At 44.9% G+C, this 13,295-nt stretch overlaps 1 protein-coding gene across 3 annotated transcripts in view; it reads left to right on the top strand.

Moving 5' to 3' along the window:
- Positions 1-650: 650 nt before the first annotated feature.
- LOC111159889 (Meis homeobox 2) overlaps positions 651-13,295 on the top strand; it is a 206,970-nt gene continuing 194,325 nt past the window's right edge. For all 3 annotated transcript variants that reach the window (XM_022522565.1, XM_022522558.1, XM_022522572.1), the window contains exons 1-6: positions 651-936; positions 2,144-2,376; positions 3,998-4,139; positions 4,848-4,898; positions 5,877-5,927; positions 6,727-6,876. In XM_022522565.1, the coding sequence (XP_022378273.1) occupies positions 925-936; positions 2,144-2,376; positions 3,998-4,139; positions 4,848-4,898; positions 5,877-5,927; positions 6,727-6,876 (639 nt within the window). In that variant the 5' untranslated portion in view covers positions 651-924. The remainder of the gene's footprint in view (positions 937-2,143; positions 2,377-3,997; positions 4,140-4,847; positions 4,899-5,876; positions 5,928-6,726; positions 6,877-13,295) is intronic.

Here is a 13,295-nt window from a genome sequence, read left to right as displayed (position 1 = left end):
GGCAGCAGCCAACCTGCCAACACCTACTGACACTCACTCATCTCCCAGAGAGAGAAAGAGAGCGCGAGAGAGCGAGCGCGAGAGAGCGAGCGCGAGTGAGAGCGAGCGAGCGAGAAAGAGAGAGAGGGAGAGACAAAATACCTACCAGGAAAGGGGGGGAGGAAGTCCAATTTTTGCAAACTATTCATTTTTTTTTCTTGATTTTTCCCCTCTGCTTTCTTTGAACGATACTTTAAAGAGAGAGGATCATATTATAGATACCGCGGGGGCCAAGCTAAAAGAGGGGGGGAGGGGGGAGGAAAAAATTCAAGAAGCAGAAACCCCTCGCGGAGTTTTACTGGAAGAAAAAAAAACGGGTCTGAAAGATTCCTCCTCTTCATCATCATCAACCATCATTCATTCACTACCTTGACATTCCGGGCTTTGATTGACAGCTGGAGTGGCAAAAAGCCATGAAACACGACAGTTCGGTTACATGTGGGCTGCTGACGGGCCGCTCGTAACCTTCAGTTCGGGGGCTTGACAATTTTTTTTCTTCTGTTTCTTCTTTTTCTTTTCTTTCTTTTTTTTTTTTTTTTCCAACTGAGGGGAAGAGAAGAGAAAGAGGGGGAAAGGAGGACCGAAAAGGAGGAGGAGGGGAGGGGGGAGGAGGAGGAGGTGGAGGAGGAGGAGGAAGATCAGGAGGAGGAGGAAGAAGAGGAAAAAAGAGAAAAAGAAGAAATATCACAGAAAAAAAAAAAAAAACTCTTCGTTGTCTTGCCTGGGCTTTTTTTTCCCCCCTAAAAATAACATATTGGAGAATTGGGAGAAGTCTTTTTGGTTTGGAAAAAAAAAAAAAAGGAATCTTCAGCCTAGATCACTTTCTTATCCGGACTGGGATATTAAATATACGACACATCCAGGAGTTTATTGGAGCGCAGACTGATGGCGCAAAGGGTAGGTTTAAATCTCCAACACTTACCTAGATATAAATCCTCTCCTAAGAGGGGCCTGTCCCGATGCCTCCTCTCCCTTCAACGCTGCTGCTGCTCGCTGCTTGATGATGGCGGCCAGTATTTAAAAAAATAGCAGCAAAATTATTCATCGGCTTTTCCCCCCCGTGCCTCTGCGTGTGTGCGAGTGTGTGTGTGCGTGCGTGTGTGCGTGTCTGGGCGCGCGTGTTCCAGCGCTGTGCGAGCGGGCGGGCGGCGAGTGCGTGTGAGTGGTGTGTGTGCGTGTGCAATTGTTACACGCTTTCGCCTCGCTCCAGCTTTTACCCCAGCAGCGCGATTCCCCCGGTTCTCCTGCTGCCGCCGCTGCCGCTGCTGCGCCGCTGCCGCCGCTGCTCCCGCGGCTCGGGGCGGGCACGGGCTGCGTAGGAGCCGCCGCCGCCGCCGGGGCCGCCGCTGGGGCCGCGCTGCCGCAGCCGCTGCGCCGCCGCCTAGACTAGCCTGGGCTGCTTGTTTTGTCTCTGAAATTGACAAGGACGCAGGGAATCCGCTGCTAAATAATGTTTCTGGTAACTTTCACGTTATTCCCCCCTCCCCTCCGCTCCCTGCCCCCGGGGAGGCACTGGCCCCAGTCTTCCCTCTTCCTCGGCGTTCTCCTCCTGATTATTAGCGTTTTTCTTCTCTTTATTTTGTTTCATTTCGCCTTTTGATTTATTGGATCTTCGGGAGGAGGCGAAGGGGGGTGAGGGGTGGGATCCGGGGCTTCCTCCTCACACTAACTCCACTTCTCCCTCGGTTGGCTCGCTACGATTCTGCTGCCTCCGGCCCGAGCGGGACCTCCCGGCGCCCCCTCAGTCCCTGGCCTCACTGCCCCCTCTCCCTACTCTAAACGCTGCTCTTGGTTCATACTTTTTCATTTTAAAATTTAAAAACATTTCCCCCCGCAACTTTCAACTCGTTGTTTCGGCTGGTTTGGTTTCTGTGTGTTCAACTCGTGCTCGGTACTTTTCTCCTTTCTGACTTTGTTTTTATTTCTCCCCCCCTCTCTCTCCCCTGCCTGCCCCCTCTTCCCTTCGTCTTTCTCCCCTGCCCCCCCACCACCTCTATTCCTTTCCCACTTCTCTCCTTGCTTTCTTCTCCCATCTTCTTTTTCGATTCCCCCTCGGCTCTCCCTCACCTCCCGCGCCCCCCTCCCCCTTGCCGGGTTCCGACAGTACGATGAGCTGCCCCATTACGGCGGGATGGACGGAGTAGGGGTGCCTGCTTCCATGTACGGAGACCCTCATGCGCCGCGGCCGATCCCTCCGGTTCACCACCTGAACCACGGGCCGCCGCTCCACGCCACGCAGCACTACGGCGCGCACGCCCCGCACCCCAATGTCATGCCAGCCAGCATGGGATCCGCTGTCAACGACGCCTTGAAACGGGACAAGGACGCGATCTATGGGTAAACCAACCCCCCTCCTCCCGACCCAGCATACTGTTTGTGAGTGCGAGTGTGTGTTCGTCTCTGTGGGGGTTGAGGGGATGGTCGACTAAGTGGGGAGTTATTTCTGCGGGGGAGGGGGGTGGGAACCGCTTGCCTTCAGAAAGGACAGAGAAGGGGGCCTGCTCTTCTTCGCCTTAAGTGTAAGTCCCCGAAAGATAAAGCCTCCTCCACCCCCACGGCCCCGTCACTCCGGACCCCACAGCCCAGAGTGACTGAGTCCTGAGAATCTTGCCAGGGCCTTCTCCCCAAGGACGGGATTCCTGGCCAAAGGACGCAGAATTGGTCCTTCCAGGCCCCCTAACAGAGGCCTTGACGAAGGAGAAAGTTTCCTGCAGATGAGGAGCAACTTTGGGGTTTTTTGTTTTGTTTTGTTTTGTTTTTGTTTTGTTTTGTTTTTTTTTTTCCCCCCTCTTGTTTCCTACCGAGAGTCTGGGAGTCACTAAATGCAGCTTGAGCTGGAATCAGGGCTGTTTCTGTCGGCCAGGAAGTCCTAATCACCCACTTCTTAATTCTCTGTAAATAAAGGGGTAGACCTTGAAGTGCAGCGGGCTGGAAGGGACTGCTGCTTGCACAGAGCTGCTCTTAGGAGGAGTGAGGGAGAGATGGCTGGAAATCACATATTTTATATTCTGAGGGAACTCGGAGAGGGATGGAGGTGCATGGTCCCAAAGTGTACCGCTGGTGCTCTCCCAGTTGAGAGGAGGGGGAGAAGGCGGCGGTTTGCCGAGGGGAGGGGACGGTTGGTAAACTGTAACTGAGCCTGAAGCCAGAGGCCGCAAGCATCCCGAAGTGCAGCTAAGCCGCCGGGAGGAACACAAAGGGCAGACGCGCACGCACACTTCCAAGTTTTAACACTCGATTTATTTATTTTTGCCTGCTGGAGAAATGTGGTCTTTGGAAGGAAGCTCTTGGGCGTTTAGCATTCCTATTATTTTGGCCCCCGCACACGGGCTTTACTAGAAGTCGAGCAAACAAGTTTATAAGGCAAGGGGGTGAAAAGGTTGGAAGAGCACGCTCTCCGATTTAGGTGTAAGAAATACCACTTTGGGTGTATATATAGGTGAAGCCTTCGGCCTCCTTCAAAGTAACCCTTAATATGGAGTGTTAAAGCTTTTTTTTTTTTTCTTTCTTTCTTTCTTTTTCTTTTTTTTTTTTTTTTTTTAATTTCACAGACCGGTTCCTTTCTTGAGAGGTCAGGGCTGGGTATCAGGGGGTTGGTTCCGCCGCCTCTGTAGTGTGGGGATTGGGTCTGGATCAACTCCCAGCTCCAGACTGCCTGAGCTGCTTGGATGTTTCATTACTTCCAACTGAGGCTATTCTTACTTGGCGGGCTGAAGTGGCCAGGGGCTTCTCCGACTAGATCTGAGGGACTCCTGAGCTGAGGGAAAGGGCCAGGCCGTTTTTCCTTTCTATTTCTGACCCAGGCTCGGCTGGCTAAGGAAGGGTTGTAAAGTGTGATGCGTGCCTGTTTTATTAAAGAAGGAATCCGAACCCTCCAAACTTGTTGATTACAGTTCTTGCTCCTTCCCCTCTGCACCCCGTCTCCGTGTGTGTGTTTCTGCGTGGCGCTGCCCGTTAGGCACCCGTTGTTTCCTCTGTTAGCTCTGGTCTTTGAGAAGTGCGAGCTGGCGACCTGCACTCCCCGGGAACCCGGAGTGGCCGGCGGGGACGTCTGCTCCTCCGACTCCTTCAATGAGGACATCGCGGTCTTCGCCAAGCAGGTCCAACCTTCTTGACCCACTCACCCTCCTGCAGACCCTCACTCCCCCTCCCCTTTCCTCCGAGCTTTACTTGAAAGAGGAGGAAAAGGCAGGGACACCCGATCTGTTCCTCTGGCCCAGTCCGTCCTCTTCGCCTCCTCCCCATCCCTGAGCCTGGAGGCGAATTGGAAGCAGAGATAAATATGGGTGTTTGTTTTTCCCCCCAGCCAGGAATACAGGGGCTCGACCCTCGAATTAAAGTTGACCTACTCCTAATCTGGGGCTTGGCCTTTTCTCCCGCCTGCAGCTACTTGAACAAGTATTGGGGACAGGGGCTGTGAGGCACCCGAGAGTGCCCGGGAGGGAAGGAAGCTGGCGCCTCTTGGGTCAGTCTACTTGGGGCGCTAAGGTGTGGGAGGCTGAGAGTCACAGCCCCTTCGACGGCTGGTTGAGGGGGGACTCGGTCCCAGAGAACGGCCCTGAATTCCCAGCAACAGTTTAGCAGTTCCAGGTGGCCCTTAATGGGGCCAGGAGTAGAAGGCCCCAGCACTTTTTCAGCCGAACCCACTAATTTAAGGCACTAGTTTGTTTCATGTATTTTACCAAAGCCCCTCTCCTCTTCTCTGCCACTGCCCTTCCACCATACCCACTCACACTGTTTAGTCCGTGACAGCGTTTTTCTTTTAAGGTGAGGTGGTCATTCATGTGGACTGTCCCTGCTTCTTACAGGTTCGTGCTGAAAAGCCACTTTTTTCCTCAAATCCAGAGCTGGACAATTTGGTAAGGCATACCGTTTCTTGCCTTTCCCCAGCGTGCTCCTCCTCCCCACCCCACCTTGCCTAGAAGCACCCACTTTCCTCCCGGAGATCCGGGGAGTTGGAGCAGAGCTTCTTTTGAAGCTCACGAACGACAGGGAGGAAGAGGAAACAACTTAGAGCCCCTGCAAGGGCGATGGAAGGTGAGGGGTGGGATGGACGTCAGGGAAAGTGGAGGCCAGGGAGCAGCAGGCGGGGACACAGCGCCCAGAGTGTGCAGGGGATGAGTCCCTGGTCTCGGCGGGGGGAGCGAGGCTGCGAGAAGTGAGTTATTTCCTCTGTTTGCCTGGGTAGGCAGCCGAGCCCCCGGCAGCTCACCCGAAGGAAGTAACCGCTGGCGCAGCGGCAGAGGGCGGGCGGGGAAACGCGGGGGGGGGCGGGGGGAGGTATGGGGCGCGCGGGCGCAGGCCACTTTTAGGTGCGATTCTTTTGCTAATTTGCACAATTTCAATATTAAAAGTACTTAAATCCGCTTTCAAAGGCCTTGCTTCACCATTCATCTGGAGTATTTCCTTCTTCAGTAAGGACGGATTTCGCAGGGTGTGCGGTTCTAAAAAGCTTTCTCTCCGAAGAAGCGGATTTTTTTTTTTTTTTTTTTTTAATTTGGTTTGAGGTCGAGAGAGGGGACGGTTAAAGACTCAGGCGGAGAAAGAAGGCCTGGACCTAGGAAAGCAGTCCTCACGAATAGCTCAGTGAACACAGGGGGCAAAGATATTAGATGCTTCGGCTCAGGTTGAGTCAGATTCCTACCCCGTGGCCAATGAGGCAGAGATGAGCAGTAATCACTTGGTTTTTCTGACGATTTCTTGATGTGTGAGTTTTGCCTGGCCACTTGTCTGCTTCTTCCCCCACCCCAGCTCAATTCCCTCACCACCCCCCCCCCCCCAACTCAGGACTTCTGAGTCACAGAGCCTTAACTCCACACTCTAAACTTTTCTTTCAGATGATACAAGCAATACAAGTACTAAGGTTTCATCTTTTGGAGTTAGAAAAGGTAAGCAGAGAGTGACACTCCTTATTTTGATTTAGCTGCTTTCCTTTCTTAGTTGAGTAGGGATGTCTTTAACAAACCTCCAGTCTGAGGGATTGAACCCCTGGAGGTTATGAGCAACTTGTTACCATGTCCTTCCTTCAAATTGCTGCTCGACCCAAGGGCTCAGAGGATGGGTGAATCAGGACAGCCCTTCCTGCTCCCCTACCTCACCCCCTCCCGCCTTTCCCCCTAGGCATTCAGGATTATTCTGAAATGCAGCAAACCATTTGTATTACTGGACATTCAGCCTGCTTGCGTCTCTATTAGCTTAGCTCACCCTCAGACCAGAGCAAGTGTTAGGTGCAGGCAGAGGGATCTTCCTCGCTGGGGTGACTTTACATTGCTCTGCAGCTCAACCACTGTCCCCCGGAAATGTGCAAAACTCTTAGCTTATTGAATCGCAAATGCCAACGCTATTCCCAGTTCCAGCGTTCTAACATTGTGATGTTATCATCAAATCGGATTTTCCCCCTTGGACTCCCAGTCTGAGCCCAGTTATTTCCAGTCCTGTTTCTTCTCTCTTTATTGTAACTTGTTGCTCAGGGAAGTCTCTGGAGAATAATATCTGCTGCAACAATTGCTCTATTGTTTCCTTGCCTTCAAGTATTACACCCATTAATTAGAGTTAGTTTGGAAGACATTGCACTGTTGCTCTTTCCAAATGTAACCTTGCAACCTGATTTTTTTCCCCTTTAAAAATGAAACAAAACAATAACAACAACAATAAGAGCTGAACCCTCCACCATGACCCTCCTTTTAGGTCCACGAACTGTGTGATAACTTCTGCCATCGGTACATTAGCTGTTTAAAGGGGAAAATGCCCATCGACCTTGTCATTGATGAAAGAGACGGCAGCTCCAAGTCAGATCACGAAGAACTTTCAGGCTCCTCTACAAATCTCGCTGACCATGTAAGTCTGAGAGCCCTTTCGCATTCTTTTGAGACCACTGGGTAAAGCATTAAAAAAAAAAAAAAACAAACTTGTAACATTTAGCTAAGCTTAAACTTAGTTTTCTTTTAAATGATCTGGTCTCTTTGGGACTCTTTTCTCCCTTTCTCACTACCTCTGCCATACCCTTCATCTTCGTTTGCCCTTTCCTGGCCCCTTTGCTTATTTATGTGGAGAACCAAAGAAACCAGGGAGTTGATAGAGTGATTTGTGCTCTTAATGTGTAAAGTTTCCTGGATTTGGTGGCTGGAGTGTTAGCAAATTGTCTGTTTGATATGGTGACTGCTGCCTTTTCTGCTTCCTCAACTCTGTGTAATCAGTGCAGCCGGGACAGAGAGGCAAGTCAGCTAGCAGGACAGGGTGGGGGAGAGAGACAACTGAAGGACAAGAGGAACCGGGAGGAGGGCCGATTTCCTAGTCTCTCACAGAGATGACAGTCCGGAGAATTATTGGCAATCTTGCATTGCATTAGAAATAACAGAAGGAGTGAACACATTACAATTCTCCGAGCTCTTGCTCTATAGAAACTTATTGTCAGTATATGGACTTATTGCCAAGTGCCTGAAGCATCTTCATAATAAAAGACAGTAACTTTGATGAAACAATTATTAACAATGTATTACAGAAAGCTGAAGGGAATTGCGATTGAGTAACCATAGGTTCGTGGTTGAATTTTAACACTTAAACAGTTGGTGAATGGAGACACAGTATAGTAAGGAGTGACTGTGTATGTCAGGCCAGGATGGGAGATTTCTTTCTATTCTGTTTTTAATCCTATTTTGGAACCGAGTTAGGGAGTCTGATGTTTAAAAAAAAAAAGAAAAGAAAGAGAAAAAAAAAAAGCATATGTAGTGAGACTGAAAATTTGAAAAAGAAGCAAAGAGAAGAAAGATTGCAGCTGGTAGGAAAGGCAGGAGTGGCAAGGTTAAAGAGTGGGTGTGAACAGCAGTTTATTTATAGGAACTCAAGCCGGGGGTGGGGGACATAGATTATATTCAGTTGAGCTTACAACTTAAGTGATATAGGCTATAGTCTAATAACTTGCTGGCTGAAAGATTAACTTAACATTTCGTGGAGTTAAACAGGCTTTGAGGCTGGAAGGCAACCTGTACCACCCCCCTCCCATTCCTGAGTGTTAAGAGGAATGGGTTGAGATGTCTTGAGAATAAACCTTCTGTGAGGTTATCTTTCTCCACCCTCCAAAAATAAAAAAAAAAGTTTTGAAAATATCCAGTCATACATTTTAATTATGAGCCTTTGTACTGTATGGAATGCTAGCCTGAGAACAAAAGTTTAAAAAAAAAAAAAAAGAAAGAAAGAAAGAAAACGTCAGTCCTCCTGGTTGTCTAGTTCTGAGACAGAATAAATACTATAGCATTGAAAGCTCCTACTGCTATCTTTACTCTTGGCTTTTTCCGTCATGATGGGGTGAACTTTGAGGGGCTCTTTTGTATTTGAGTGTGTTAACTAAAATCATAAGGATGCAGAAAGCAGCTATGGAAAGTTTACTTGCTGATATGTGGCTATATGATGCGTGGTGGTGGTCCACAAGGCATGACACTCCCTTAGAAATTGTTGTTGTTGTTGTAATTTATTTGTTTATTTTCACTGCTTCCTGTTTCTCAATTCAAATGCAACCTGCAATGTTGGGGGGGATGAGAAGGAATCTAGTTCCACGGTTTGTAGGATGAGAGGTTCACAGTTATCTGCAGCCAAAAACGTTTCTCATGACATTTCCAGGGGTCTCGACTACTTGGTTTTCTAGAATAGTTTCTTGGCAACTGTTTTTCAAGTGGATGTGTGGAACTAGAACATGCCGATGTTTGCAGGGAAGAGATAAGATAAACTAGGCTGTCTAGAGTATTGGCCGATAGTGCCCATTTATGAAACTATTGTAATATTTAAATTATACTCAAAAAGGAAGTGGTACCTAAGAGGATAGCGCTTTAATAATTGAACAATCATCATCTTTGGATAAAAGAGTCAACTGTAACATTTGTTGCTCCTCTTTCAGGCCCCCAATCAAGTAAAGATGACAACTGATTTATTTTGAACCCATGAGGGCTTGCCACCTCATTGGGCATCATAATTTAAAGCCTTTTATTTCCTAGAGTTCTGAACTATAACATTTTTACTTTAGCCCCCTGCTATTTGTTTTGAAAGGAAGCAATAATTTGTTCCACCAGCACACCGAGTGGGAAATGGCGAGATTTGCTTCAGACTTGAATTTTATGCAGGAGGAGAGAGAAAACCTTGCAGAGTTTTCACCATTTTTGCTATTTCTGTATCATAGGTGCATTGGTTATATTCCTTTCCAAGCATCCCCCTACAAAGCGAATTCTCTCGTGTCTGCCTCTTCTGCAAGTCCACCCTCCATTCCTACCCCGCCCCCCCACCAAAAAAGGGGAAAATACCCCAGAACTACTACCTGCGAAGTGGTATGGGTGGGACATTTTCAGCATGTAAATGTGTCCAATTTGAATCTCCAGGTTTATTTTTTTCATTTGCTTTGATATGCATATTTAATACATTGCCCCAGGCTGGATCTCATTTGGTGCACGCTGGTGCAGGGGTGATGATGAGCCACTTCAGAAGGCCTGAGACAGCGTGTTGTTTTCTCTGTTTTATCTGTTGGCCCACTATTCTGATCTACTGCGCTTCCTCATGGTTTTATTTGCACATGAAATGCCGAGAGCATTTCAACTTATTGGCTATGAATAATGACAGCTAAAAAAGAAGTGTAGTTTAATTTGTTGTGTGCCAAGGTTTCTCTTGTGGAGGTGACAGTTTGTGACAGCTGTTTGACACCCCCAAAACACATACACCTCTATACTTATTAAGTGGTATCAAGCTGCACTGTGTGTGTGTGTGTGTGTGTGTGTGAGTGTGTGTGTGTGTTTAAGGAAGGCTTGGGCAAGGGCAGAGAGAGTGAAAGAGAGAAAAGAAAGAATAAGTGTAATTTTGCATGGTGGAAAGCAGGAGAAAAGCATCAGGAGCAAAATATTAGGTGCCAAAATAGACTTCTATTTTCTTATTGAAAATTTTGAAAATAAAACTGAATGAAAGTAATGGCTACAAATATCTTGAAAGCAAGTATTTTTGGCAGGCTTTTAAGAATGAGTTTTATATACTATTACGCAGTAAATCAGGCTGTTGTCACGCTGATTTCACATTCTGCAATTTTATGTAAATAATCTGATGTAACATTGTTAAAATACAACCAGGGTGTCCTAACCTTTTGTACGTTACATTCATTCAAGATACTAAACTAGTTCATTTATTATCGACATTTACATGATGGGTATGATGATAAAAGGAAGTTTGCAATTAAATAGAAAATAAAATGTGCAACACTGGCCCCTATTTTGTTGTTTTTAGTAAATTCATAATGAATGCTTACATTTTTGTATTATAATACAGTTTCTTTTATATTCTTATTAAACATGAGAGTAATTGTTGTAGGTAGGAAACAACTATTACAGTATTCTTTGGAATATTGGGAAGAAGAAAATAAGATGGTGAAAGGAAATAGAGCTCTATTTTCCAGCTGCAATTCATGTTAAGTTTCTCAGACATTCAAATTTATTATGTTTAAAATAAACATGTCAAGAAACCAATTCTTTAAAAAAAAACTTTCAATTTGAAAACTATTGTGGAATATTCATGCTTTTCCTAGTCTGTAGTATTTCTAAATGATAGGTGATATCCACACTTGCTACTTTATATAATTTCAGGTCTAGTACAGAAAAAAATAAAATATATCTTTACATGTGAAGATATCACATATCTTTAGATCAATGTTAGATAAATGAAATATATCTGTTTAAAGACATTCTCTGAGCCAAGCTCTATTTGCCTGAAGTGCATACAGTTATATTATTATTTCTAATTAATGTTCATAAGGAACTCATTTATTTATTTTTTGGATGAATTAAGTATAAGGAAGAAAATACAACTTTATCTGTTAATAGTTAATGACAGGTGACTTAAAATTGACTGGCTCTGATAATATGATTAATAAAAGAAAAAAATATTCTAATTTCTATGTTGAAAGCTGTAATTTAGCTGAAGATACACTGTTGTTTTCTTTTCCATCTCTGAAATGTCAAGTTTATTTACCTGTATACAGCTTCTAAAAATGGGTTAAGAACCTTGTCCCTGACAGAATACAGGCAAGTGTCTAGAGGTAAAATCTATTAGTACCTGGAAAGTCAGCAGGGATTAGGCAACAAGGAGAGGGATAGGTTTAAGTGATATCCTATAGGATATCAAGGGGGAAATAATGGGATTTGATAATAATATTAATAATACAAATGATTTATTTTATCAGATAGTTTCTTAAGTTCTAGACCTTGCGGTGTCTTATTCAGTGTCTCCATTCCAGGAAAGTTCTGCCTCTGAGTTCTTTCCGTCAATTCAGCATGGTGGGGGTCATGGGTATTCTGTCGTTATTGTTGTGTAGCTTCTGGAAGTTGATAGCTCTGCTGTCAATTTCCCACTCAAAATAATTACATTATTTAAATCACTTTGGGTGTGTGGTTGAAGTATGTTTTCAGTGTAACTGTGATCAGATGAAGTCAAACACGCACTTGACCACCGCTGACATTCACTCTCGGATTAGAATTTTGATACTTTAAAAATGAATTTCCCATTTTTTTTCAGACTGAATGTTTTATGAATATCCCAACACAATTCAGAGTTATAGGAGACATTTTCTTTTTCTTTTTTTTTTTTTTTTAAATATTTTATTTATTTATTTCACAGACAGAGATCACAAGTAGGCAGAGGAGGCAGGCAGAGAGAGTGGGGAGCAGGCTCCCTGCTGAGCAGAGAGCCTGATGCGGGGCTCGATCCCAGAACCCTGGAATCATGACCTGAGCCGAAGGCAGAGGCTTTAACCCACTGAGCCACCCAGGTGCCCCTATAGGAGACATTTTCTAATGTGATGGTATACCAACAAAACAAGAAATTTATATTTTTTCTAAAAGTTAAGTAGAGCAATCCATTTTTTTTTTAATTTTGGTATTCATTTTTAGAATTTGCAAAGAGTACTTGCCACTTCTTTGAGAGTTACTCACATATTAATTCCCAAAGCACAACAGAGGGTGGAAGCAGGGAGATGAGGGAAAGACCCCAGCTCTATTGACATTTTTAAAGAGTGAGTCCATGTTCTGAAAGCATGCATGGTTCTCCTGAGTTCTTATGTCAACTTTAGAATAATGAAGTTGAAATTCCAACATTTTTTTCAAACCATACTATTAACATTTTTAACTTTTGTAGGCTTGAATACCTCATGATAGGTGTCCTCATCTTATTTAAAAAATATTTTCTGCACAATGTTAATTGGGAACTAAAACATCACACGGTCATAGGAAATATGTTACACATTAATTATGTGTAGTGATGCAAGCATATCTTACCTTTGTTGTTTAAGCATATTGAGTCAAATTAATCTTATATGCTTCATTTGCTGGTTGAAATATCTTTATATATGTTTACTATAGCTTTCTACCTGCAAGCACAGGGTCTGAATTAGACTACTGTATTGTTTAAGTTCATATAAAAATTTTGACTTTGTGTTATATATTACATGTTAGTTGTGTAGTTTCTAGAAAATCAAATACTTATTTTAAAGTTTTTCTTTTTTTAATTATGGAAATAAGAAGTAGAAGTGTCCTTAGGGATTATCTTGCCTAAGTTCTTAATTTTAAAGAGATGGAGGAAGGAAGTCCCAGGGAAATGAAGTGCATCACTTGCTCAAGGACACATGATCTGTTAGGGGTGGCACCCTCGTGTCTTAATTCGAACCTAATGCTCTCTCTCCTATCCCACATCCATTTTCACTCGGGGTCTAAGATGAGTCTCAGATCATTTTAGATAGCACTGGTGTGTAGTATGGCTTTTGCTTTCCACCTTGAATCCTAATACATTTCACTTCCCTTCTCAGTTTTGCATCTATTTAGAAACGCTCCTACATTATACTCCATTGTCTTTTTGCAATGGGAGAACCATGAGCTTTGTGGAATCACTTAAACAGGGCAATACCACCAATTTACCAGGACTTACTAAGTATTTTCCTGTGAGCAGGTCCCCACAGAAATGCCATAGGGGTGTAAAATATTACAATTTTCACCATATCTGCAACCTCAACAAAAGAGGCCTGCATATGTTTTGCTTCCTATGCCCAGTGACTCCTGTCCTATCTGTGCTCTTTCCCAGATTTAGCAAAATTCAGTGATGGTGCTAAATCTTTTTTTTTTTTTTCCAAGGGAGAAAACACAGGCAGAATTGTGTTTTCTAGGGAAAGCTCTGTGTAAATGAGAAACAGAGGAGAGTAACAGAATGATCTCCTGTGGCCTCGCTACTACAAGCTCTCCCCA

The sequence above is a fragment of the Enhydra lutris genome, unplaced genomic scaffold (genome assembly GCF_002288905.1).
Source record: "Enhydra lutris kenyoni isolate GAN:26980312 unplaced genomic scaffold, ASM228890v2 scaffoldscaffold4, whole genome shotgun sequence".
NCBI classification, from domain to species: domain Eukaryota; kingdom Metazoa; phylum Chordata; class Mammalia; order Carnivora; family Mustelidae; genus Enhydra; species Enhydra lutris.
The sequence above is the reverse complement of the archived record's forward strand: the minus strand, read 5'-3'. Positions and strand labels throughout refer to the sequence as shown.